General features: G+C 42.6%; 1 protein-coding gene across 2 annotated transcripts in view; it reads left to right on the top strand.

Annotated features, from left to right (window-relative positions):
* The window catches only part of LOC126481354 (uncharacterized), a 481436-nt gene that overhangs the window by 437536 nt on the left and 20376 nt on the right, over positions 1-23524 (top strand). For both annotated transcript variants that reach the window (XM_050105052.1, XM_050105051.1), the window contains exons 4-5: positions 6908-7083; positions 19951-19971. In XM_050105052.1, coding sequence (XP_049961009.1) covers positions 6908-7083; positions 19951-19971 — 197 coding nt within the window. The remainder of the gene's footprint in view (positions 1-6907; positions 7084-19950; positions 19972-23524) is intronic.

The raw sequence follows: 23524 nt of genomic DNA, 5'->3' as shown, positions 1-23524 counted from the left end.
TGGCCACGATAGGGTTTGCAAAGGCAGAGACAAACATAAAAAATGTGCAGGAGGTCACGGTGTTGCTGAAAGGTAAGCCTAGGATGGATTGCCATGAAGAGCAACAAGACGGGAAGTAGCCTACGATGTACCACTGTGCTGGAAGGGTGCCGCGGAGTACAACCGAAGGGTTCTTGCTGTGAAAAGAAATAGCACCCCGAACCATCACTCCTGCCTGTCATACAATATGGCGGACGACAGTTAGTTTGTCATCCGAACCGGTGCACCCCACCAACTAAGCGGTGCCCTAAAGCTCGGTAGTCGTCGTATTTGCCCGTAAGTAACACGTAAAGCTAATCAGCTACATGCATCACAAAATATGTTAAGGAGTGTGGCGTCTCCATTTTCGTTTCTGCTTGTAATAATATCTGTAGTACATGCAGGGCTGGGATGTTGCATATTCGATCACCATACTGGCAGATATGGTTCACGGTCCAGGCACGGCCCTGCATTACCTTTGAAGGTTGTTTGTCAGCGAAGGACGCTGCACTGTTTACCACGAAGCCTACTTCAACGTCTACGGCATCTGGAGGTAGAAGCCGCGCCGATACGTGGAGTGCGAATCGCGGTAAACAGCGCTGCAGTCGCAGGCACCTGTTTGAGTCCACCCTGACATCACGCCCGTATTACTCCGTAGGCCGGTACTTGGGTCGCTGCTCACCCCTCGACTGCTAGTTCAGCTCGGCTACAGACCGATCGCCAGCCGCACTACAGCCGACACTAAGGACCACGACGCTTGCCGATGCTGCTACCCAACCGACAGTGCCGGCTCGCGCACTTGCCGTGATTCCCGTCGCTACTGCCTGACACCCGCTCCGGAAGGCCCCACATCCTAAGCTCATCGGAACCACCGACGCGCGTGGAGTACGTCATACTGGACACCGGTTGCTCATCACAGAAGAACATTTCGGTTGTGTTATTGCGTGTAGCTTCTTTCTTGCATCATCACTGAATAACATTTCAGTTGTATTCTTGTGCGGACCTGCGTCCTCGAAACTGAAATGAGTTTAGTATTTTCAGTAAACAAACAGTGTTACTCCAAGCCTGCCTGTCACTCGCCACCTCGGTATACCACTCACTAGGGTAGTACACCACTCAGCAGGGTACTTTACTACTTAAAGCATACAACACAGAATTCAGAATTCAGTTGATGCAAGAGGCATGCGCAAAAGTACGTTCCCATCTCACTACGGGTTTACTATTTGAGGAATTCTGCCTGACAGAATTTGTTCAAAATGGTTCAAATGGCTCTGAGCACTATGGGACTTAACATCTATGGTCATCAGTCCCCTAGAACTTAGAACTACTTAAACCTAACTAACCTAAGGACATCACACAACACCCACTCATAACGAGGCAGAGAAAATCCCTGACCCCGCCGGGAATCGAACCCGGGAACCCGGGCGTGGGAAGCAGAACGCTACCGCACGACCACGAGCTGCGGATGACAGAATTTGTGTTTGGCCCATATCTACATCGCTCTATACTTGGGGCTACAAATTATAGTTCGTGCATCGAGTTTTCTCCCGAATGGCTGATGGCTTCGTTCAAACACTCGAAGATACTCACCCAGCACAAAACATGCCTCTGAGAGTGTAAATTGAAAGTTAGTCAAGATTAAAGTCTCAGAAAAATTCTCAAATATTGCCTTGACTGCGCCCACATCTGCGAGACAGAGAGACTTGACTGCTCAGTTTTCTGAAACCAGTCCTCTGGAACATAAACGACGTGTCTGAACAGCTTATCAATAACGTCTTTGAAGCTACTGCACTTGAGCGCCATATCATCGAAATCGTTTACCAATACATGTCGAGGCTCTGCGGCAACAGTCCCGCCACATACATTTCCTACTGTTTATTCAATGTACGTCCTACTCAGCAGTGGCATGGAAGTAACAAGGCTATGTTTATAGGAATATGAGGTTTAGTTTTGATTTCAGAAACATCACCCATAAATATCGTCTTTTATGTAACCTATTTGTCTTTCAGCTCTCTAACTCATCAGTTCAGCTTCATTAAAGTGTAGATCGGTTTTGTTTAGTTCGAGGGTGTAAATGTATATCTTCACAGACAAGGAATTGATAGATATTTCCTTTATTACAGAAGTATACGGCTGCTGATGTTACAGTGAACCAATTCTATCTATATTTGTAGGACCACATTATTCATATGAGCAGTCTCGAAAACCTGCCTTACGGATTTCTTGGATATTCATTACCGTATGGACCGAAAGTATAAACCATATTTTTTTGCTCTGCACTGCACCATTGTTATCTAGGGTTGCAAAATAATTTAGTGCCTACATCATGTACGTGATGTAGTAGTAGTGGTAGTAGCAGTAGTAGTACTTCATAATCGGTGTTTGATCTCAACCTCAAGCTGCAGAACGTGCCTCATGAAAATATGATAATGACGACCATAAAGGTTTGGAAAACGTCAGAGCTGTGTATTTAGTTGCATTGAGTATCTGTTCGCTATGTTCTGATTCTAGTTTAACATTAATTATAAACATTTACAACTATCACTAGATTTTGGGATTTAACGTTCATGATAAATGTTATGCTAAATTTTATGAAACGTCCTCTTAGAAAAATTATAAATGGCTGTGCTTAAACTGACAAACAATATTTTTAGCGCAACGCAATCTGACTTTCAATAATCGCTACAAAAGAATAGCCCTGACTAACAATAACCTATACCTTTCATGAATCACTTACCTCACAAAAATCCTCGTTACTGAAACTACTGCAATACAGCGAGCGCCAATACTGCCAGCTAAATAAAAGATTCTAACTACTGAAGGCACTACCTACTGATAGTCATAGTTAGCAAACGAAAGATTTTGATAAAGAACAAACAATGTATTTACCTTAACAGTGTTCAAAAGGCATAATATATATCAGTTCATGACATCCAGTCTTACAAATTTACTGTCTCTGATGGACACACGTCCAGATCATCCGCTCTCAAAACTCCGCCATCTCTCTCCCCACATCCACCACTGCTGGCGGCTCACCTCCAACTGCGCAACGCTACGCGCTGTTAACAGGCAACTGACCAACACTACAATAGCCAACAACTATGCAAACCAGCCCCAGACTGCACACAGCACAGCCAGTGATTTTCATACTGAGCGCTACATGGCGTTACCAACATAAAAACCTAAACAGCCTACTTACAATACCAATTAATACTTCATATTGAAAGGCAGGTATCTTATTTTTTAATATGAAATATAGGTTGTTGAGACGTAGTTAAAAGGCTGTTCAGACGTATGAGACGGTTGGTTTGTTTACAAAATTGATTTTGACAGACTTCTCTTTTACTCAAAATGTTGGGCCTGTGCATTGGGCTCTTATGGTTTTCAATGCCTCACTTGAATTGACGCGAGTATGTCGATACTCGTAATGTTTATTCGGCGGAAGGTTTTCCTCCTTCTCGTGTAACGGCAAGAGACGAATTTGTAGTTCTGATTGAAGTCATTTACATCATTGGAAATAGTGATCAAGCGAAGAAAACCCAACTGGGACCATCTTGAGGAGCGCTAGAACTATGTGCTGCATGTTTGCGATGCTCACACGCACATTTCTGATGTCTTTGCTCTCCCAAGGTTGTCTTCAGTTCACAGACGGAAGCGGAGGGCCCAAAAATAGGATACCTCTCACCAATGGTTAGAAGGAAGGAAGGATGACTGGGTTTAACGTCCCATCGACATCGAGATCATTAGGTTACAGGCTCGGATTGTGTTAAGGATGGGGAAGGAAAACGGTCGTGCCCTTTCAAAGGGACCATCCCAGCATTTGCCTAGAGCTATTTAGAGAATTCACGGTGAACCTAATCTGATTGGCTGTACGAGGGTTTGAACCGTCTTCCTCCCAAATGCGAGCCAGGGTGTTAACCACTAAGCCACCTCGCTCGGTCACTGGTTAAGAATGCTCTCGTACAGAAACAAATAGAAAGTCTAAGGGAACTGAGAAAAGTCGGACAGAATCTTCTAGAACAGGAAAAAAACTCTTTCTGCAATACGGATATTGTTCATAGCTTCTAAGAAAGCTAATTAAAAAAGAAAGAAAAGAAAAGAAAATACATTTTCTCAGGTTGCGGGTGTAATTTTGATGTTGACTGGGTGCAGTGTGATAGATGTATGGAACGCTGAAATGAGGCCCGTGAAGATTACGAAGCTGTACGTCGCTAGCATTGTGTCTACTACTGAAGAATGTTACGTGCGAATTCTCAATGCCTGTGCTAGTAGAAGTACGCAGATAACGCTTTTGTACTGTCACTATTATTGTGTGTGTCTTAAGAATCAAAATTCCTTACTCTTGGCAATAATTAACATTTAGGAGCTGAAACAATAGACCAGTGTATGAGAAGATTGCCGTAAGAGTAAGTGGGTTACACATTTTTTCTTAACTGTGCACTCTCACCCGAAACTCCCTTGCTTGCTGCGAGCATTGGCCGGCTTTGTGGCTTGAAGAACGCTCTCATAAGATTCTTATCATAGCTATAAATGTAATAAACTTACGATGATATCCGTTTTGAAACTCTTCGATTTAGATTCGTTCGATATTCCTGGCTCCACATCTTTCTGCGCTATTGTTAAGTACATGTCTCCTAGTTCTTCTAAGGAGTAAATGATCTATCTTCGTCGAGCATTCATGAACTTAAGCAGTCGCTTTACGAGATGTCCGCCGCCAGTGGGGTTAGGGGCACGGTAAGGCTCACTGGAACCGTACTGGTCCGACTACTTGGACGGCCACTTAAGAACGCATCCGGCCGACCATTCCCAAGGCATAGCGGCATTGGCATGCGTTCACTGAACAAGATCAAATCGGCTGCATATACACACAAATACACGGCCGGCTGACGGACGAATCCCAGTGAAATGGGATTGGTCGTACGTAGTCGGTGCAAGCGAGCACCTGTTGCTGCTTGTGTCTGGAAGTGTTTCGCACATCTTTACTAGCTATGTTGGTCCGCCCCCGGTAGCTGAATGGTCAGCGTGGCCGATTGCCAATCCTCTGGGCCTGGGTTCGATTCCGGGCTTGGTCGTGGAATTTTCTCCGCCCAGGGACTGGGTGTTGTGCTGTCCTCATCATCATCCTATCATCCTCATCGACTGCAGGTCGCCAAAGTGGCGTCACATTGAAAGACCGGCACCTGGAGAACGGCTTGCCCAGCGGGTGACCCTAGCCATACGATTAAATAAATAACAAGCTATGTTGCTTGTGTCGAGATGTTTTTCGGACTTAATTACGAACATAGAACGTAAAGAAGCTCATACGACTTGTGAGAGAGAACAGGTCACTGTGGAGTATGTGGAAGAAAAGGTATGAACAACGCGACTTACGGAGGGAACTATGACTGAAAGTTGCTGGGGGCATGAGTGTGGAAAATAACTGGAAACGGTGATAGTAGCGTAACAAAAATATGATACTGTGCCATCACATTTATTGAGTATGTTATACGTGACGTACAATGTTCATTCAATAAGACGAAAAATTCTAGAAACTCTATTTAAAAACAAAACTGATGAGAATCTAAAGACCTGCATATATATATATATATATATATATATATATATATATATATATATATATATATATATAAGGAACCGATAGCACCCACTCCAGTTTTAAAGAACTGTAGAAACTCTATCTGAAATCAAACCGGGTTCGATTCCCGGCAGGGTCAGGAATTTTCTCTGCCTCGTGATGACTGGGTGTTGTATGCTGTCCTTAGGTTAGTTAGGTTTAAGTAGTTCTAAGTTCTAGGGGACTGATGACCATAGATGTTAAGTCCCATAGTGCTCAGAGCCATTTGAACCATTTTTTTTTTTTAAATCAAAATTGAGAATAACATTTTCAGTCACACGTCCACCCTATGTAACAAAACTTTTGTAAAATACTCAGAACGGACTCATGTGTGCACTTTCTCTCAGCAAATGGACGTCAAATATATCTCAGTTGGAATATGCTGCACTGGCTCAACGCTTCTCGCCGATGGAAACGTGCCTTTCCGTTGACTGTGCTAGCTGGCAAGTGAATGCACCTGCTAATTCTTTCCCCTGTTTGTCAACTGCGATGTTGTGTAACCAGCATACACATTTGAGAATTGTGCCAACATTACCAGGTTTGTAAATTGCAATACTTTTTACAGCAATTTCCATTTACTAGTCAGAATTCCAAACGCACATTCAATCAGTTGTCGAGAAAGACACTCTAGAAAGTAGTTTATATTGGTCTCAGTTATGACTATGGGAATGGTCAGAGTGGGTAAGTCTTCACTTAAGTAGCCTTGCGAGTTACTGCTTGCCGAGTTATTCGGCTGCAGTGAGGAGCTTCGTCAGTCGGTCGTAGTCGCACGATCATGGGAAAAACCAGTTAGTCGAACGAATACGGCCCCAGTGTACGTCCGGACTAAGAGTAAAGTACGCTGTGCGTATGTGCAACACGAGTAATGCAGTTCTACCGGAAAACGTCAGCTGTTGGCTGGTAAGTGGGCCAGAGATCGCACTTTACGATGTAGATTCGGTGCCAACCCGTGTACCTACCTGATCTAGACAGGTATATACTAACTCGCCCGTGGTCCCGTCACAAGTGACTGTGTACAGAAGCGGCACCAGTGTCCATGAAGCAGGTAGTCGTTCACTGCGAAACACAATCAGGATACTAAAATGTCTCACACTATCTGTTTGTTCTTGCCGCCAGATATATTTAGTTCCCACCATTGGTTCTTTAAAGATATCTGTGCATTTTTCACTCAAATGTGTAGGATACTTCATATGATGCCTTTTTATTATTATTATTTAGTCTGCGAGTTTACGCAGAATCGAAGCCCATGAGCTGATAGCGTGTGTCTGCTTGCAGGCCGCAGCCGATGCAGGACGTGACGGTGTCGACGCAGCGGCGCGACGGGGGCTTCGACATCTCGGCGCACAAGCTGCTCTTCGACCGCGACCTGCCCGACTCGGCGACGTTCGCGTGCGAGCTGCGCGTGCCCAGCACGCGGTACTCGGTCCGCAAGAGCCTCGTCTACTACCCCGGTACGTGCACCGACCCACCTGCCACCTGGCGCCAGTCGCTGCCGTAGCGCCGCTCACTTCGTTACGTACCACCGGGGCTGGCGAGTGTTTGAGCCGGTATCTGTTGATGCGGTGAGAAAGGGGGGGGGGGCTGGGGGAAGCTCATCTGACGGGAAGACCCAGTCCCTCCCTCGCTAAGCCTAAGCCCACGAAATTAAATTCACCGTCTCCGCTGCCTGTTTATTTTCTGCCACGGGCTCAATGAAGGCAAATGTTTGCATTCTTTCTTGTGGGCGTTGCTCCTCAGGAGAGATAATGTGCTCTTCTGCATCTCAGCTCCAGATACACTGTGCACGAGCGCTGGTCGTGGTAGCGAATCACTCGAAAGATAACGAGGCTCCCTCATTCTAACAAATCTTTTGTACAGCCGCCATTTATCAGCTGATTATAGTCCAGTTTAGTTTTAGCATTTATTCGTAGCGGCAATACACATAAGGCCCATTTACACCTAAAAAAATATTCGATTTATTCTCTATGATACCTGTCAGAGAATCCGTCTTCCGGCTGCATATCGAAATTCGCTCCTGAAGCTCACAGTCTTTCCACTAACAAGCCACAATAATCTGCGCAAAAATCATTACAAGCATAACAGAGATAAAAAGTCGGTCATCAGGTTGCAATGCAATTTAATAAAACTTTAAATTTATTATATCTGCTTTGATAGCATTTAACAAAGTGATGTTAAAATAAAAGAGAAATAGAGAAATAACTCAAATAATACTATGAACAGTGTAATGTAATTTAATTTAGCCCGACGCGGATCAGCAATCAGCAAACTAGCTCAGCCAGTACTCACGGTGGTTACGGGACCATAAATAACTAATTGTCTCCCTCCTGAATCTTCACAGATATTCTCCAATAAATAAATAAATGTATATAAACTCATGTGCTTATAGCACCAGATAATATTTCGTATGCTAGTTCAGTTTGAAGTAATAAAACCCGTAACTTCATATCGTGGTTTCGTCTCGAATACCAATATGAGGTAACAAGCATAATCTTTTGCAGATATCTTATATTAGAACTATAATCTTGTGACCAGGCCTTTCTGCCTGGGATATTATCTCGCAACCTTGAGAAAATCTGAAAGTGAAATATATTAAATTATTTGTAGAGGCCGCATAGCTAGTAGAAATTTAGTGTCCTAACCGGCGGCACGTCTCGAAGATGAGCTGAAAGAAAATTACTAATTATTTTCTAGTATGGCGCTTAACAATGGTCAATATTCCGTTAAGTCCACGTCTACTCAGTACAAGTAAGGATGAAGAACTTACATTATTGAATACGGTAACAAATTTTAAGTTATGAACAACTATATTTTTTCTTCGCTTTCAACTTACACAGACCATTACAGCAAGATGAACTCCAGACAATCTTTCTTTTCTCTTTAAGTCCAATAACAGAAGAAGACGACAAAAGAAGAGAGAGTTCCGACACACAATCTCGAATGTCCATGGAATATATTGAAACATAATGCATTTTATTACTCTTTGGAGCACCGCGCCAGAAATTCATACAATAACTACTAGCAAAGGGCACTCATAAATTTCAAATTCATTACCACCTCCGGGAACACAGTACAAGGTGCACAAGAAAACTCTTATTTGGTTCGGCGAATAAAGGATTTCTTGTGCAGCTGATGACTGACTTCCTATCTTTGTTGAAATATTCTGCAGCTGCTGAACTACCATTATGAACAAAATCATTACAAGCACCAGAAACGCCCTGCGGATTTCTTCAGGTATCTTTGCAGTTATATAAAACGCTTTCTAAGATCAGCATGGCTACGGTTAAGAAATCTATTGTGTACGTTATTTGATTATTTAACACAAAAAATTTAGACAAGAGGATAATTTAAGATTTCGAAAAATATTGAAAATTAGACGGGTAGACCAGATAAATAACAAGGAGGTACGGAGCTTACTAAGGGAAAAACAAGATTTATTGAGCAACTTGCCTGACCGGGATATGTTGGTAGGACACATTTTGAGGCAACAATGAATAGTTAATTTGGTATTGGAGGGAAGTGAAGACGTCAGTAGATGGAGATAAAGGTAGATACAAATATATTCGGTTGTAGCACTGATGTAAAGATAAAGAGATTATACAGCCTGGCGTAGAAAGTTCCGCCCAGTGAATTTTAGGACGGAAGACTTAAATGGTAGCAATAACATTAACTTGAGAAAAACAAAATTTATCCTTTAGAGATTTAAGGTACCGAAACATTTGAAACTCAGAACAGTTGATGGTTGTTCGCTTCCAGTCGATATTCTAAAGTAACTGCGCACTTTCGACTGCAAGCTAGTAACTACTGAAGTGCTTAACGTTTAATATTCATTGAAACATTCTTGTAAGGAGACAGTATATTCAGGAGTTGTATACCAATGCGATGCATCAGCAGATGAATGATGAAAAAGTTCAAGACAATATCTGTGTGTGAAATGCCATCAGTTGTGTGGTTACTGAATTCATACAAGATTTGGATCTCTCCTCCAGACGGAGCCGCAAGGCCCTCATAAGGAGTCGAGAAACCCAGCCGATGCCCAACAGTGAATGGAAATATAGGACACCTGTGTGTTCAGGCACAAGCAGGTAGGCGCCAGAAGGCTAATCAGTGACATGGACGATATGTTTGTCATCTCAGCACACCATAGCCCACCGTCGCTTGGAGCCAGAGGCCGAGAAAGATGACACAGAACGCCTCCAGAATCTGCTGTATGTCCGGACCGACCGGACGTATAACCAACCCATGTTGCTAAACCTGGAGTGAAAGCATACATCTGTAAAATTAAAGCCAGTCTTCCCATGCAGAGGTGATAAAACGACATGCATCGGTATAATACACAACCTGCCAAACGGAAGAATAGCTTCTCCAAAAAACAGCCACGAATTCTCCTCTTTTATTATCTTTCCTTAAATAACGAAATCCAAAAGATTCCAATAACATGAAGATTTCGAACACATTTTTGTCACTTGATTATTTCTACTATACGCAGCGTCGTTCTTCGTTTCGGGACTGAGAAATATCTTAGCAAAAATATCGAGCAGATATGTACATCCACGAATCAGATACACTTCGCAGAGAATCGCTTATACCTCCAGATAGCCAGCTTTTCAGCAAATATCTTCCAGTATGGCTTCTTAATTAAGGCATTGCTACACGTCTCTGCAGAGCGCATTCAAACTCTGATTCGTTGCTGTCTCTTTCTCACATGGTTAGCTACCTTTACAAAGTGGCTATAGACTTTTCTGGAGACTAGAAATCTACTCTGTATAAAACAGCATGGATTTCGAAAAAGACGCTCGTGTGAAACCCAGCTCGCGCTATTCGTCCACGAGACTCAGAGGGCCATGGACATGGGTTCCCAGGTAGATGCCGTGTTTCTAGACTTCCGCAAAGCGTTCGATACAGTTCCCCACCGTCGTTTAATGACAAAAGTAAGAGCATATGGACTATCAGACCAATTGTGTGAATGGATTGAAGAGTTCCTAGATAACAGAACGAAGAATGTCATTCTCAATGGACAGAAGTCTTCCGAAGTAAGAGTGATTCCAGGTGTGCCGCAGGGGAGTGTCGTAGGACCTATTCTATTCATAATATACATAAATGATCTTGTGGATAACATCGGGGGTTCACTGAGGCTTTTTGTGGATAAAGCTGTGGTATATCGAGAGGTTCGAACAATGGAAAATTGTACTGAAATGCAGGAGGAGCTACAACGAATTGACGCATGGTGCAAGAAATGGCAATTGAATCGCAATGTAGGCAAGTGTAATGTGCTGCGAATACATAGAAAGAAATATCCTTTATCATTTAGCTACAATATAGAAGGTCAGCAACTGGAAGCAGTTAATTCCATAAATTATCTGCGAGTAGGCATTAGGAGTGATTTGAAATGGAATGACCATATAAAATTAATCGTCGGTCAAGCTGAGATTCATTGGAAGAATCCTAAGGAAATGCAGTCCGAAAACAAAGGAAGTAGGTTACTGTACACTTAGTGGCCCAGTGCTTTAATATTGCTCACCGGTGTGGGACCCGTAACAGACAGGGTTGACAGAAGAGATAGAGAAGATCCAACGAAGAGCGGCGCGCTTCGTTACAGGATCATTTAGTAATCGCGAAAGCGTTACGGAGATGATAGATGAACTCCAGTGGAAGACTCTGCAAGAGACACGCTCAGTAGCTCGGTACGGGCTTTTGTTGAAGTTTCGAGAACAAACCTTCACTGAGGAGTCAAGCAGTATATTGCTCCCTTCTACGTATATCTCGCGAAGAGACCATGAGGATAAAATCAGAGAGATTAGAGCCCACACAGAGGCATACCGACAATCTCTATTTCCACGAAAAATACGTGACTGGAATAGAAGGGAGAACCGATAGAGGTACTCAAAGTACCCTCCGCCACACAGCGTCAGGTGACTTGCAGAGTATGGATGAAAATGTAGATGACATATTCATTAGGAAGTGAGAGTTGTTTCCTTTCTTTGTGTTAGCTTTCTTCTTTATTCTAGAAAGCGTTTCGGAAATCTGTAGAAGCATTCTACACCAACGAAAAGGGTTATGACAAGCCGGAGGCACTTGTGCTAAAGGTAGGAGCAAAAATTCCGCTGTAATACTGAGAAACGATACGACATCCAAGCAGAATATCTTTATGGGTTTCATTAGGGAGAGCGACTGGTTACTGAGTCGGATACAAGAGAGGTGCCGCCTTTCTTGCAAAGACCCGCCTTTGTACCTGGCGGCATTGTGCTCCTGAAAGTAAAATTAGTCCCAGTCGGTAACAAAAGCGGGAGGCACTTTTTTGTAGCAAGCCTCCCCGTAAAGAACGGGCAATGTTTTATAGCAGCACGAGGTGATGACGTACCAAGTCGCGCCTCACGGCTACTGTAAGCCCTCCAGAAAGACCTCTCCAGATGTTCTCGGTTTTGGTAAATGACCTGTTACTTATTTGTAGAGTATTACTGCAGCAGGAACTGTCAAACGAAAGTAACCGAGAAATGAGTTTGTCTTTCGATAACTTATTATCCACAACATCATTCAATTAGAAATGGACTATCTGTTCCGATCGGGCTTTATAGCTCAAATTGAGTATTTATGACATCGGATGAACGTCACAGGCAGTGTAAATTGGACAAGGACTCGAAATCAGAGGTCTGTCAGCCACAAAGAGTTTTCTCTCCAGCAAGGCTATCTGAATATGCGAGTTGAGCCACCTTACAACTTCATCTGCGCCACCTTACAACTTCACTTTATCACAGCATCAGAGCTCTCGGTGTTGTGGTTTGGCGTTGTGGGGTTATCACGACATCTAAATCAGTAATCGGAAAGCCAAATGGTAAACACCATACAGAGAACGGAAGCAGGAAGAAGCAATATATCTCTTGACCTGATTTAAGACTGATCCTCCCGAAATGTCACATGTGTTGCCCTCTATAGTAGAATCCCTCGATGCCTCAGAACAAGTCGTAAAAACAGGTCCTTTCTTCTTGTCAACTTGTGCCACAAACTCCTGTTCTCCCCAATTCTATTCAATACATGCTCATTAGTTATGTGATCTACCCATCTAATCTTCAGCATTCTTCTGTAGCACCATATTTCGAAAGTTCCTATTCTCTTCTTGTCCAAACTATTTATCGTCCATGTTTCACTTCTATACATGGCTACACTCCATACAAATACTTTCAGAAACGACTTCCTGACACTTAAATCTATACTCGATGTTGAAAAATTTCTCTTCTTCAGAAACGCTTTCTTTGCCATTGCCAGTCTACATTTTATATCCGCCCTACTTCGACCATCATCACTTATTTTGCTCCCCAAATAGCAAAACTCCGTTACAACTTTAAGTGCCTCATTTCCTAATCTAATCCCCTCAGCATCAGCCGACTTAATTCGACTACATTCCATTAACCTCGTTTTGCTTTTGTTGATGTTCATTTTATATCCTCCTTTCAAGACACTGTCCATTCCTTTCAACGGCTCTGTCTCTGACAGAATTACATGGTCATCGGCGAACCTCAAAGTTTTTATTTCCTCTCCATGGATTTTAATAACTACTCCGAAATTTTCTTTTGTTTCCTTTACTGCTTGCTCAATATACAGATTGAATAACATCGTGGAGAGGCTGCAACCCTGTCTCGCTCCCTTCCCAACCGCTGCTTCCCTTTCATGCCCCTCGACTCTTATAACTGCCATCTGGTTTCTGTACAAATTGTAAATAGCCTTTCGCTCCCTGTATTTTACCCCTGCCATCTTTAGAATTTGAAAGAGAGTATTCCAGTCAACCTTGTCAAAAACTTTCTCTAAGTCTACAAATGCCAGAAACGTAGGTTTGCCTTTCTTTAATCTACTTTATAACATCTGTCATAGGGTCAGTATTGCCTCATGTGTTCCAACATTTCTACGGAATCTAAACTGATTTTCCCCGTGGTCGGCTTCTACTAGTTTTTCCATTCGTCTGTAAAGAATTCGCGTTAGTATTTTGCAGCTGTGACTTATTAAACTGATAGTTCGGTAATTTTCTCATCTGGCAACTCCTGCTTTCTTTGGGATTGGAATTAATATATTCTTCTTGAAGTCTGAGGGTATTTCGCCTGTCTCCTACATCTCGCTCAGCAGATGGTAGAGTTTTGTCAGGACTGGCTCTCCCAAGACCGTCAGTAGGTCCGATGGAATGTTGTCGACTCCCGGGGTCTTGTTTCGACTTAGGTCTTTCAGTGTTCTGTCAAACTCTTCACGCAGTATCGTATTTCCCATTTCATCTTCATCTACATCCTCTTCCATTTCCATAATATTGTCCTCAAGTACATCGCCGTTGTATAGACCCTCTATATACTCCTTCCACCTTTCTGCTTTCCCTTCTTTGCTTAGAACTGGGTTTCCATCTGAGCTCTTGGTATTCATACAAGTGGCTCACTTTTCTGCAAAGGTCTGTTTAATTTTCCTGTAGGCAGTATCTGTCTTACCCCTACTGAGATAGGCCTCTACATCCTTACATTTGTCCTCATGCCATCCCTGCTTAGCTATTTTGCACTTCCTGTCAATCTCATTTTTGAGACGTTAGTTTTTCTTTTTGCCTGATGGATTTACTGCGATTTTATATTTTCTCCTTTCGTCAATTAAATTCAATATTTCTACTGTTACTCAACGATTTCTGCTAGACCTCGTCTTTTTACCCACTTGATCCTCAGCTGCCTTCACTACCTCATCCCTCAAAGCTACCTATTCTTCCTCTACTGTATTTCTTTCCCCCATTCCTGTCAATTGTTCCCTTATGCTCTACCTGGAACTCTGTACAACCTCTGGTTCTTTCAGTTTATCCAGGTCCCATCTCCTTAAATTCCCACCTTTTTGCAGTTTCTTCAGTTTTAATCTACAGGTCATAATCAATAGATTGTCGTCAGAGTCCACATCTGCCCCTGGAAATGTCTTACAATTTAAAACCTGGTTCCTAAATCTCTGTCTTACCATTATATAATCTATCTGATACCTACTAGCATCTTCAGGATTCTTCCATGTATACAACCTTCTTTCATGATTCTTGAACCAAGTGTTAGCTATGATTAAGTTATGCTCTGTGCAAAATTCTGCCAGACGCGTTCCTCTTTCATTTCTTACCCCCAATCCATATTCACCTACTATGTTTCCATCTCTCCCTTTTCCTACTCCCGAATTCCAGTCACCCATGACTGAATTCTCGTCTCCCTTCACCTTCACTACCTGAATAATTTCTTTTATCTCATCATACATTTCATCAATTTCCTCTTCATCTTCAGAGATAGTTGGCATATAAACTTGTAGTACTGTAGTAGGCATGGGCTTTGTGTCTATCTTGACCACAATAATGCGTTCACTATACTGTTTATAGTAGCTTTCCCGCACTCCTATTCTTTTATTGATTATTAAACCTACTCCTGCATTACCCCTATGTGATTTTGTATTTATAACCCTGTATTCACCTGACCAAAAGTCTTGTTTCTCCTGCCACCGAACTTCAATAATTCCATCTATATCTAACTTTAACCTATCCATTTCCCTTCTTAAATTTTCTAACCAACCTGCGCGATTATGGGATCTGACATTCCACGCTCCGATCAGTAGAACGCCAGTTTGCTTTCTCCTGGTAATGCCGGCCGAAGTGGCCGTGCGGTTAAAGGCGCTACAGTCTGGAACCGCAAGACCGCTACGGTCGCAGGTTCGAATCCTGCCTCGGGCATGGATGTTTGTGATTTCCTTAGGCTAGTTAGGTTTAACTAGTTCTAAGTTCTAGGGGACTAATGACCTCAGCAGTTGAGTCCCATAGTGCTCAGACCCATTTGAACCATTTCTCCTGATAACGACGTCCTCATGAGTAGTCCCCGCCCGGAGAGCCGAAAGGGGGACTATTTTACCTCCGGAGTATTTTACCCAAGGGGACGCCATCATCAATTAACCATACAGTAAAGCAGCATGCCCTCGGAAAAAATTACGCCTGCAGTTTACCCTTGCTTTCAGCCGTTCGCAGTACCAGCACAGCAAGGCCGTTTTGGTCAGTGTTACAAGGCCAGATCAGTCAGAGTGTGGCCCCTGCAACTACTGAAAAGGCTGCTGCCCCTCTTCAGGAACCACACGTTTGTCTGGTCTCTCAACAGATACCCCTCCGTTGTGCCGTTGTGGTTGCACCTACGGTACGGCCATCTGTATCGCTGAGGCACGGAAGCCTCCCCACCAACGGCAAGTCCCATGGTTCATGGAGGGGGGGGGGGGTGGAAAGAAAGGAGTAAGATAAGTGTTTAAAGTTTAAAGATCCGTCAATTATGAGATCATTACCGATGGATCAGTATCAGAGTATGGAAGAAGGGGAAAGCAAATTTGACGTGATATTTCAGCAACATATTCCCAGCATTTGCATGAAGAGATCTGAGAAAATTACGAGCAGTCTGAATGTGGACGGCCGGTCGCATACTCCAATCGCCGTCCTTCAGAATAGAACCCCAGTGTTTTATCACTGCATCGATACAGCAATATTGTTGATAACATATACGTAACGAGTATTCAGTGCATTAAAACATTGGGTAAACCTGGGAGAGGCGACACATGCGGCACCCCTCGTAGTTTTGGCCAACCCAGACTGAGTCTGTGTGTGTCGACAATGCAATTGCTTAGAGGACACCAAGATATTATTGAAAGTATTTACGTTTGGCTCGACGAAGTTGTACATAAGCATTTGTGGGATAACTCAGGTAAGTGTATAAATATCCCTTCCAAACCTTTCTCAGCGTCACGACTGATTCTTAGTGTATGCTAAATAGTCAGATTTTTCGATAATTTTCAGTAGTTGTATTAACATTTAAGTTCTATTATGCGTGTTCTCATTCTAGTGTGGCCATCTTGCCTACTGAGGCCATGAATTTATAAGGTGCGGTGTCTCTGCCCTACAGATCGGAATACACGCTGCTGTAAAATCCGATAATTATGCCAGACATTGTTTCGTTAGCGATACTTCCCGCATAAATCAAATAAAAGTTTTAAATAAGTAAAAACATTTCTGTTTTGTTTGTTTTTTCGTTCAAATGACTTAGCACGCGCGTTAAGATACCATTGATATGGAAGACGATACAAAAAAAACCACAAAAAGTATTCCTAGATATCTGTAAGGAGTGCGGAGAATTATATCTGAAAACAGCAAAAAATGATAGATTATATTGCACAACTTGTACGTCTTGGTTACACGAAGACTGCATAATTTTTGATATATTTTATATCGATTGTTGCTGTGAAAATTGAAAGAAAGGTCCCGAGTTCGAGTCTCGGTCGGGCACACAGTTTTAATCTGCCAGGAAGTTTCATATCAGCGCACACTCCGCTGCAGAGTGAAAATCTCATTCTGGAAACATCCCCCAGGCTGTGGCTAAGCCATGTCTCCGCAGTATCCTTTCTTTCAGGAGTACTAGTTCTGCAAGGTTTGCAGAAGAGCTTCTGTAAAGTTTGGAAGGTAGGAGACGAGATACTGGCAGAAGTAAAGCTGTGAGGACCGGGCGTGAGTCGTGCTTCGGTAGCTCAGATGGTAGAGCACTTGCCCGCGAAAGGCAAAGGTCCCGAGTTCGAGTCTCGGTCGGGCACACAGTTTTAATCTGCCAGGAAGTTTCATATCAGCGCACACTCCGCTGCAGAGTGAAAATCTCATTCTGAAAAGGAACTAAGTTTGTAACTCTTACGTTTTGGTTTTTTATTTAATATTTCACCGGAATTAATGAAATGTATTAACTCGAAGTAAGTGGATTACCTGCCTTAATTTTAAAATATCAGTAAGTAAACTACTTATCTAAATCAATGAACACTTAGATATGAAAATAAGATATTAAAATCTGTTGTTAACAGTTCATAGTTTTTTCTTCACTCCACAACATATTTGTAACCATAACTACTTTGTTTTTAAGTCAAAACTTTATACATATATATATATATATATATATATATATATATATATATATATATATATATATCGACCAAACACAGTAGTTATGCTGTTTTTAGCAACCAGCACATCACTCATAGCGTAGGTGATAGACGCTGCAATGCAAAGTTATTTTCGTAGTCAAATATTACGTTTAAATCTTACATTGGAAAAAGTCGAAAAAATTATATGGCATAGACGACTTCGTGTTTAGTCGTACAAAAATAAATTTAACTAAATGTGCACAAGTGCACCATCTCTACCGGATTTACTCTGCAGCCCCGTCGACAGTTATCGTTGCTTAGTTCGTACAAAGACTTAATCTATTTACGATGTTTCCTTTGCGTCCCTTCTTAGAAGGATAATGAATGACAATATTTTTACTGACTGCGGGTTATTAAGAAAACTAACAACGTGTCTACCAGTATCTCCGATTTTGTTAAGATTACTAAAACGTAACGGATGTTGTTAAGTGGACTTACAACGAAATCACACAGTTCCACACATATTTCATTTAGCGATACAGAACCGCTTACCGAAAGAGCATCTTCTTACCCTGGGTAATGCTTCATATTAATTTTCATTCGTCTTCCCTGAAATACTAATTTCTAAAATCTTTCTCCCAAACAGACCCGCAGATCCTAAATGCATAACCATCTCTTAAAACGTATTTGTGGCAGACTGAAATTATATTCTTCATTTAATTACCATAAATTTTACATTGAAAATAATTTTATATAATTTATATAGTTTAAAACTGTCCTAATCAAACAGTATTTTATTTTTAAATATTCCTGTTTCATCAATACATCTCAAGCTGCCAGATGTTTGATCATACTGCGTAGGCTTTAAGGGTCTGTATTCACGTACTTGGTGATGTTTGTTTTATGGAAAATAGGCCGTGCTTTCAGACGAGTTTCAGTGCTTAAAATTTCGTTTTCTAATTCTGGAAGTTCCTTCACAGACGGTGAGGGTACAGTGTTTACATACTCTGCCCAGTCACATTAATGTGATTATCTGTCAAAAGCCTGAATAACCACCTTTATCAGCGAGACGTGACGGAAGAGAGTCACTGGGTTTCTAGAAGGAACCTATAGGGATGTGGAGCAATGCTGACTCAAGTGCGCTAGGATTCTCAGTCAACGATCCATGGCCCGAACAGCACGATTGAGATGATCCCACAGATTCTCGATTGGATTTAAATCTGGGTAGTTTTATGGGCAGGAGAGTACGGCAAACTCACCCTGGCGTTCTTCGAACTACACACGTACACTGCGAGCTGTGTGACACATTCCATTATTCTGCTGGTAGATGCCATATTGCCGAGGAGAAACAAACTAATTTGTATGGTTGGAAATAGTTCCCGAAGATAGTTGCATACTTGTGCTGAATCACTGTGCATTCCAGAATGACTAGATTACCTCGGCAATTCCGCCAAAACGTTTCCCAGACCATAACTATTTCACGGTGCTTGTTTTCAGACATTTCACTCTCTGCATGCCAGCCGCCATCTGTTCGACTGAGCGTTGGAACCTGTCACCACTCAGTGAACTTTCAGTTACGGTATTGTCGAGCAAATTCCAGCCTTCGTTGCTGATGATCGGCAGTCAACTTGGGTGCATGAATCAGTTGCCCACTGTGGAGGCCCATTCGCAGCAGTGTTCGCTGAAGCGTCGCCGAGGAGAGGCTACCAGCAGCCCCTTGGCTTATGTAGGCGGTCAGTTGCCCAACAATTGCAAATGTATTAGCCTGCCCACATTTCCGCACCTATTGTTCAGCCATGTCATCTATGGCGCGCGGTACCCTACATCTGGTTTGGCGCCAGCTTCAGATAGCACCATTTTGTTATGCACGGAATACTTAAGCCACGGCGGCACGTGTACAGGTTAAAGCTTCCGCCCTTGACTCGAAAGTGAGTGATAATGCCCTTTTGGATGTCAAATAAGTTGCTCCATTTCCGCGTTACGACAACGACTGCACAGTTTGCCGCGTTCCCCCCACACCCCCGCCACCCACCACCCCGACACCACAGTTTATATACCCTCCAATGCTAGTGCTGCCACCTGCCACTTGTAAGGTTTTATTGCATGTTGACGTCGAACACAGTTGGTGGTCTCATTAATGTGACTGGATCGTGTATAAACAGTTCGGTTTGAGTGCTCGTTTAAGTTTGAAAATAAACTAACGACATCTTTACATACCGTGAGGCTACCTTTTACAGTTGGAAAACGAGACCCTAAGCACTGTGGCGTTCCTTAGACCATGGCCTTGCACACATCAAAAATAAATCAGAAAGGATGTCACAATTCACTTGATGCAGCCTAATACATATATAATTTAAGGCTAACAGGTAGATTGCACTTTACTGAAATTTTACTCTTTGTTTCAGGAGCCGACAACCCTCTTCCTAGTAAGTATTCACATTTAATTCATATTTTTTATCATTTTCATCCATTTTGTTACACAGGTGTTCTCTTTAATTTAAACCTCTTATTCTCTCAAGGGCGTCCGAATGAGATATACATGGCTCTCTTTTTGTCTGATGATAGAAATTAATATTACGCTCTTTGCCTCTTCCTTTCGTAATTTTCAATATTAGAACATTTCTACATCATATCAAGGTGGCGAAGGAGCTATGGAAACAGAATGAAATTTCTATCTCGGAAGTTTGTTGTTTTTAAATACAGCTATTAATTTAGGTTAATGATGTACATGATGGCATTGCGAATGGGGATGGGCGTTATTAGCCGGGTGCGTCGCACATCATGTGGTGAACGAAAGCTACTAAATATTCAAAGCATTGATTGTCGTTTCCTTCACACTTCAGCTTAAAATACAATTATAAGCTTTCTAGTTAACTGGAATTCGATATTACAGTCTTTATCTGTTATAAGACTGGACCGAGACATTTTTCACTAAAAGAAACCTATTAGTATCAAACGCAGGATTTAGTTAAAGTAGGAAATTTCTAAGAACGTTCACCTGGGGCACAGGACTGCATGAAGTGAATCATAGACTATAGGAAACCGAACGATAAGAGAATTGAAATGTTTGGTTTAGGATGATAGAGAAGGAGCCCGGAGATTATGGTTTGCTAAGCAGTGAGCGGGTTATCAGCAGGGTAGGCGAGGAAAGAAAGTTTTGGAAAACAGTGACTAAGTGAGTGGACGGGATGCAAAGTATACTTTAAGATATCAGAGAATGACTTTCACGCGACTAGAGGGACACGTAGAGGACAAAAGCTGTACTGACAAGAAGAGATTTTTATATATTCGACACACAACCGAGGACGTTGTGTTTAATTGCTACTCCGAGCGGAAGCGTTTGGTATAGGAAATAGTGGAGGTCTTCATCAAATAAGCCAGAAGATCGGTGATCCAAAAAATTATTCTGGTCTTAGTAAAGAATATTCAAAGTCTGAACGTGAAAATACGCGAGATGAAACCATTTCCACTTCCACCATAATGCAGTTATGAAATTTTCATTATGATCGGTACTCGCCATAGTATTTCTCCTTCGCAATACGAAGTGGCTGATGATTTATCACACTGAAAGAAGGTGTAAGTATGTGGCAGATGATTTCAAGACAAAAAACAGTTGATGACACTGCCCTATCGACTGTACACAGGCAAGAGTTGAATCATCTGGTCTGCGAGGAATGGACTGTGCCATTACTTTTGTTCGAGGGTCCTTGGAAAGTACTGAAAGGGCTTCAGTCTCAAAGGGACATACCCAGGAACAGGATAGACACACCAGGAAAAAGTATTGCAGTTCTACATTGCCGTAGCTGTGTCGGGAAAGAAATAGAGCTCCAAGTGCTACTACAATGCACTGAAGCTCAAAACGTTACATATACCAGACGCTGAGATATAAGCTCAGCCGATATTTTTGAAAGTACCTGACGGTGTTAAGAAGGGACAGATGAATTACAGCTGGTGGCGGCGTGTTTTTTGCTATTAGAAGTAGTTTATCTTAAAGCGATTGAAGTAGACACTATGAGTTCACGTTATACTTGGCAACTGTAAAATCTAATAACTGGCTCATTTTACCGAGCCCCTCCGCCCCCCTCCCCCACCGCCCCCGCCCCACCCCTCGCCTAAGATGAATCAGTTGCTGGACAGATCAAAGAAAACTCGTCTTATCAAATAGGTATCAACACTCATGCCATTTTAATGATGATTTCCTTCAATCTGCCCTTGATATGAAAATTTATGCTCAAAGCCGGTGGTGGGCATAAAGCATCGACATAAATTGAACTAAATGCTTTCTCCAACAATTATTTTGAACTGTTGGTACGGGAGCCCACTCGAAGGGTAAATGTTTGTGGAAGCATACTTGACCACTTAGCAACAAATATTCCAGAGAAAACTGGAAGCACCTTGGTGGATACAGGGGTTAGTGACAACAAGGTGCTGTAGCGAGACTGACGACCACCATATCCAAATCCACTAAAGAGAAAAACAAAATATGTGTTTGAAAAAAGCAGAAAAGATGCATTCGGCGCCTTCCTCAGTGACAGTGTCCACTCCATCCCAACTAACTACACTGACGGTAAAAAATCGCAACACGGGAAAGTAATCAGTGTAAAGTAATAAAATTTCGGGAGTACATATGACCAGGTAACAGATTTAAGTGATCGACATTGTAAGATTACAGGTCAATGTAAGTGTGAGATACGCCATTGCACATGTGAAATGCTGGTACATTAATTACCGGTGTAGCTGCCACAATGCAAGCTCCTATGCATTTTGTTGTACAGGTGCCGGATGTCAGTTTGTGGGATGGAGTTCCATGCCTGTTGCTCCTGATCGAACAATAAAGGACTCGCTAATGCTGGTTGTAGATAACACTGGAGTTGTCGTTCTGTGATGTCCTTTATGTGCTCCACTCTAAACAGATCTGGTGATGAGCAGCCCAAGGCAGTATCTTGGCACTGTTGAGCATGTTGGGTTGTAACAGTGGTATGTGGGCGATCATTATCCTCTTGGAAAACATCTCCTGGAATGCTGTTCGTGAATGGCAGTATAAAGCGTCCAATCAGCAGACTCACACACAAATTTGCAGTCAGGGTGCTTGAGATAACCAGGAGAGTTCTCCTGCTTTAATATGCAATTGCACCCCAGACCGTAAATTTAATTGTGGCTCCTTTGTCATTAACACACAGACTGTTTGGTTGCAGAACCTCAACTGGCTTCCATCATACCGGCACACAGCCATCACTGGCACCAACGCAGAACCAACTTTCGTACGAAAACACAACATACCTTCACCCTGCCTGTGACGAACTCTCGCTTGACGCCACTGAAGCCGCAAATTGCGATGATTTGGGTTCAGCTAAATGCACGTCACAGAGATTCCGGCTCGGAGCCGTCCTGGAAGTAACAAATTTGTAAGACTTCGTAGTGTCACAGTGATGCCAATGCTACTCGAACTGCTGCTGCAGATGTAGTACCATTCGCCAGAGCCATAAGCCAAACAGGATGGTCTCCCCTCGGTAGCGCCACATGGCCGTCCGGAGCTATGTCTTCTTGCGACCGTACAATCTAGTGACCACCGTTGTCACCAATCATGTACAATGGCTACGTTCCTCCCAAGTCTTTCTGCAGTATCACGGAAAGAAAATCCAACGTTTCCTAGCCCTATTACACGGCCGTGTTCAAACTGAGTGGCGTGCTGATAATGGCGTCTTTGTCACCCTGGAGACATTCTTGACTAACATCTACTAACTAAGTTCAAAATGAAGGGCAGCAAACGCTCACGACCCTTACAACGCGTATTTAAAACGAACTTGGCTTGCATCCTCATAGTGGCGCTAGTAGTGCCACTCTTATGAGACTGGCGTGAAACTGGAAAAGAAATCATCTTTCACATTTAGAAACACACCTATCCACTTTCTATTACGCAACACGACTCCTTCTTGGTGCTGCGATTATTTTTCTTTCGCAATGTGTAAGTGCAGATCG

This window comes from Schistocerca serialis, chromosome 5, assembly GCF_023864345.2.
Source record: "Schistocerca serialis cubense isolate TAMUIC-IGC-003099 chromosome 5, iqSchSeri2.2, whole genome shotgun sequence".
Taxonomy (NCBI): Eukaryota; Metazoa; Arthropoda; class Insecta; order Orthoptera; family Acrididae; genus Schistocerca; species Schistocerca serialis.
Note: the sequence above shows the minus strand (reverse complement) of the source record. Positions and strands in the feature narration are given on the sequence as shown.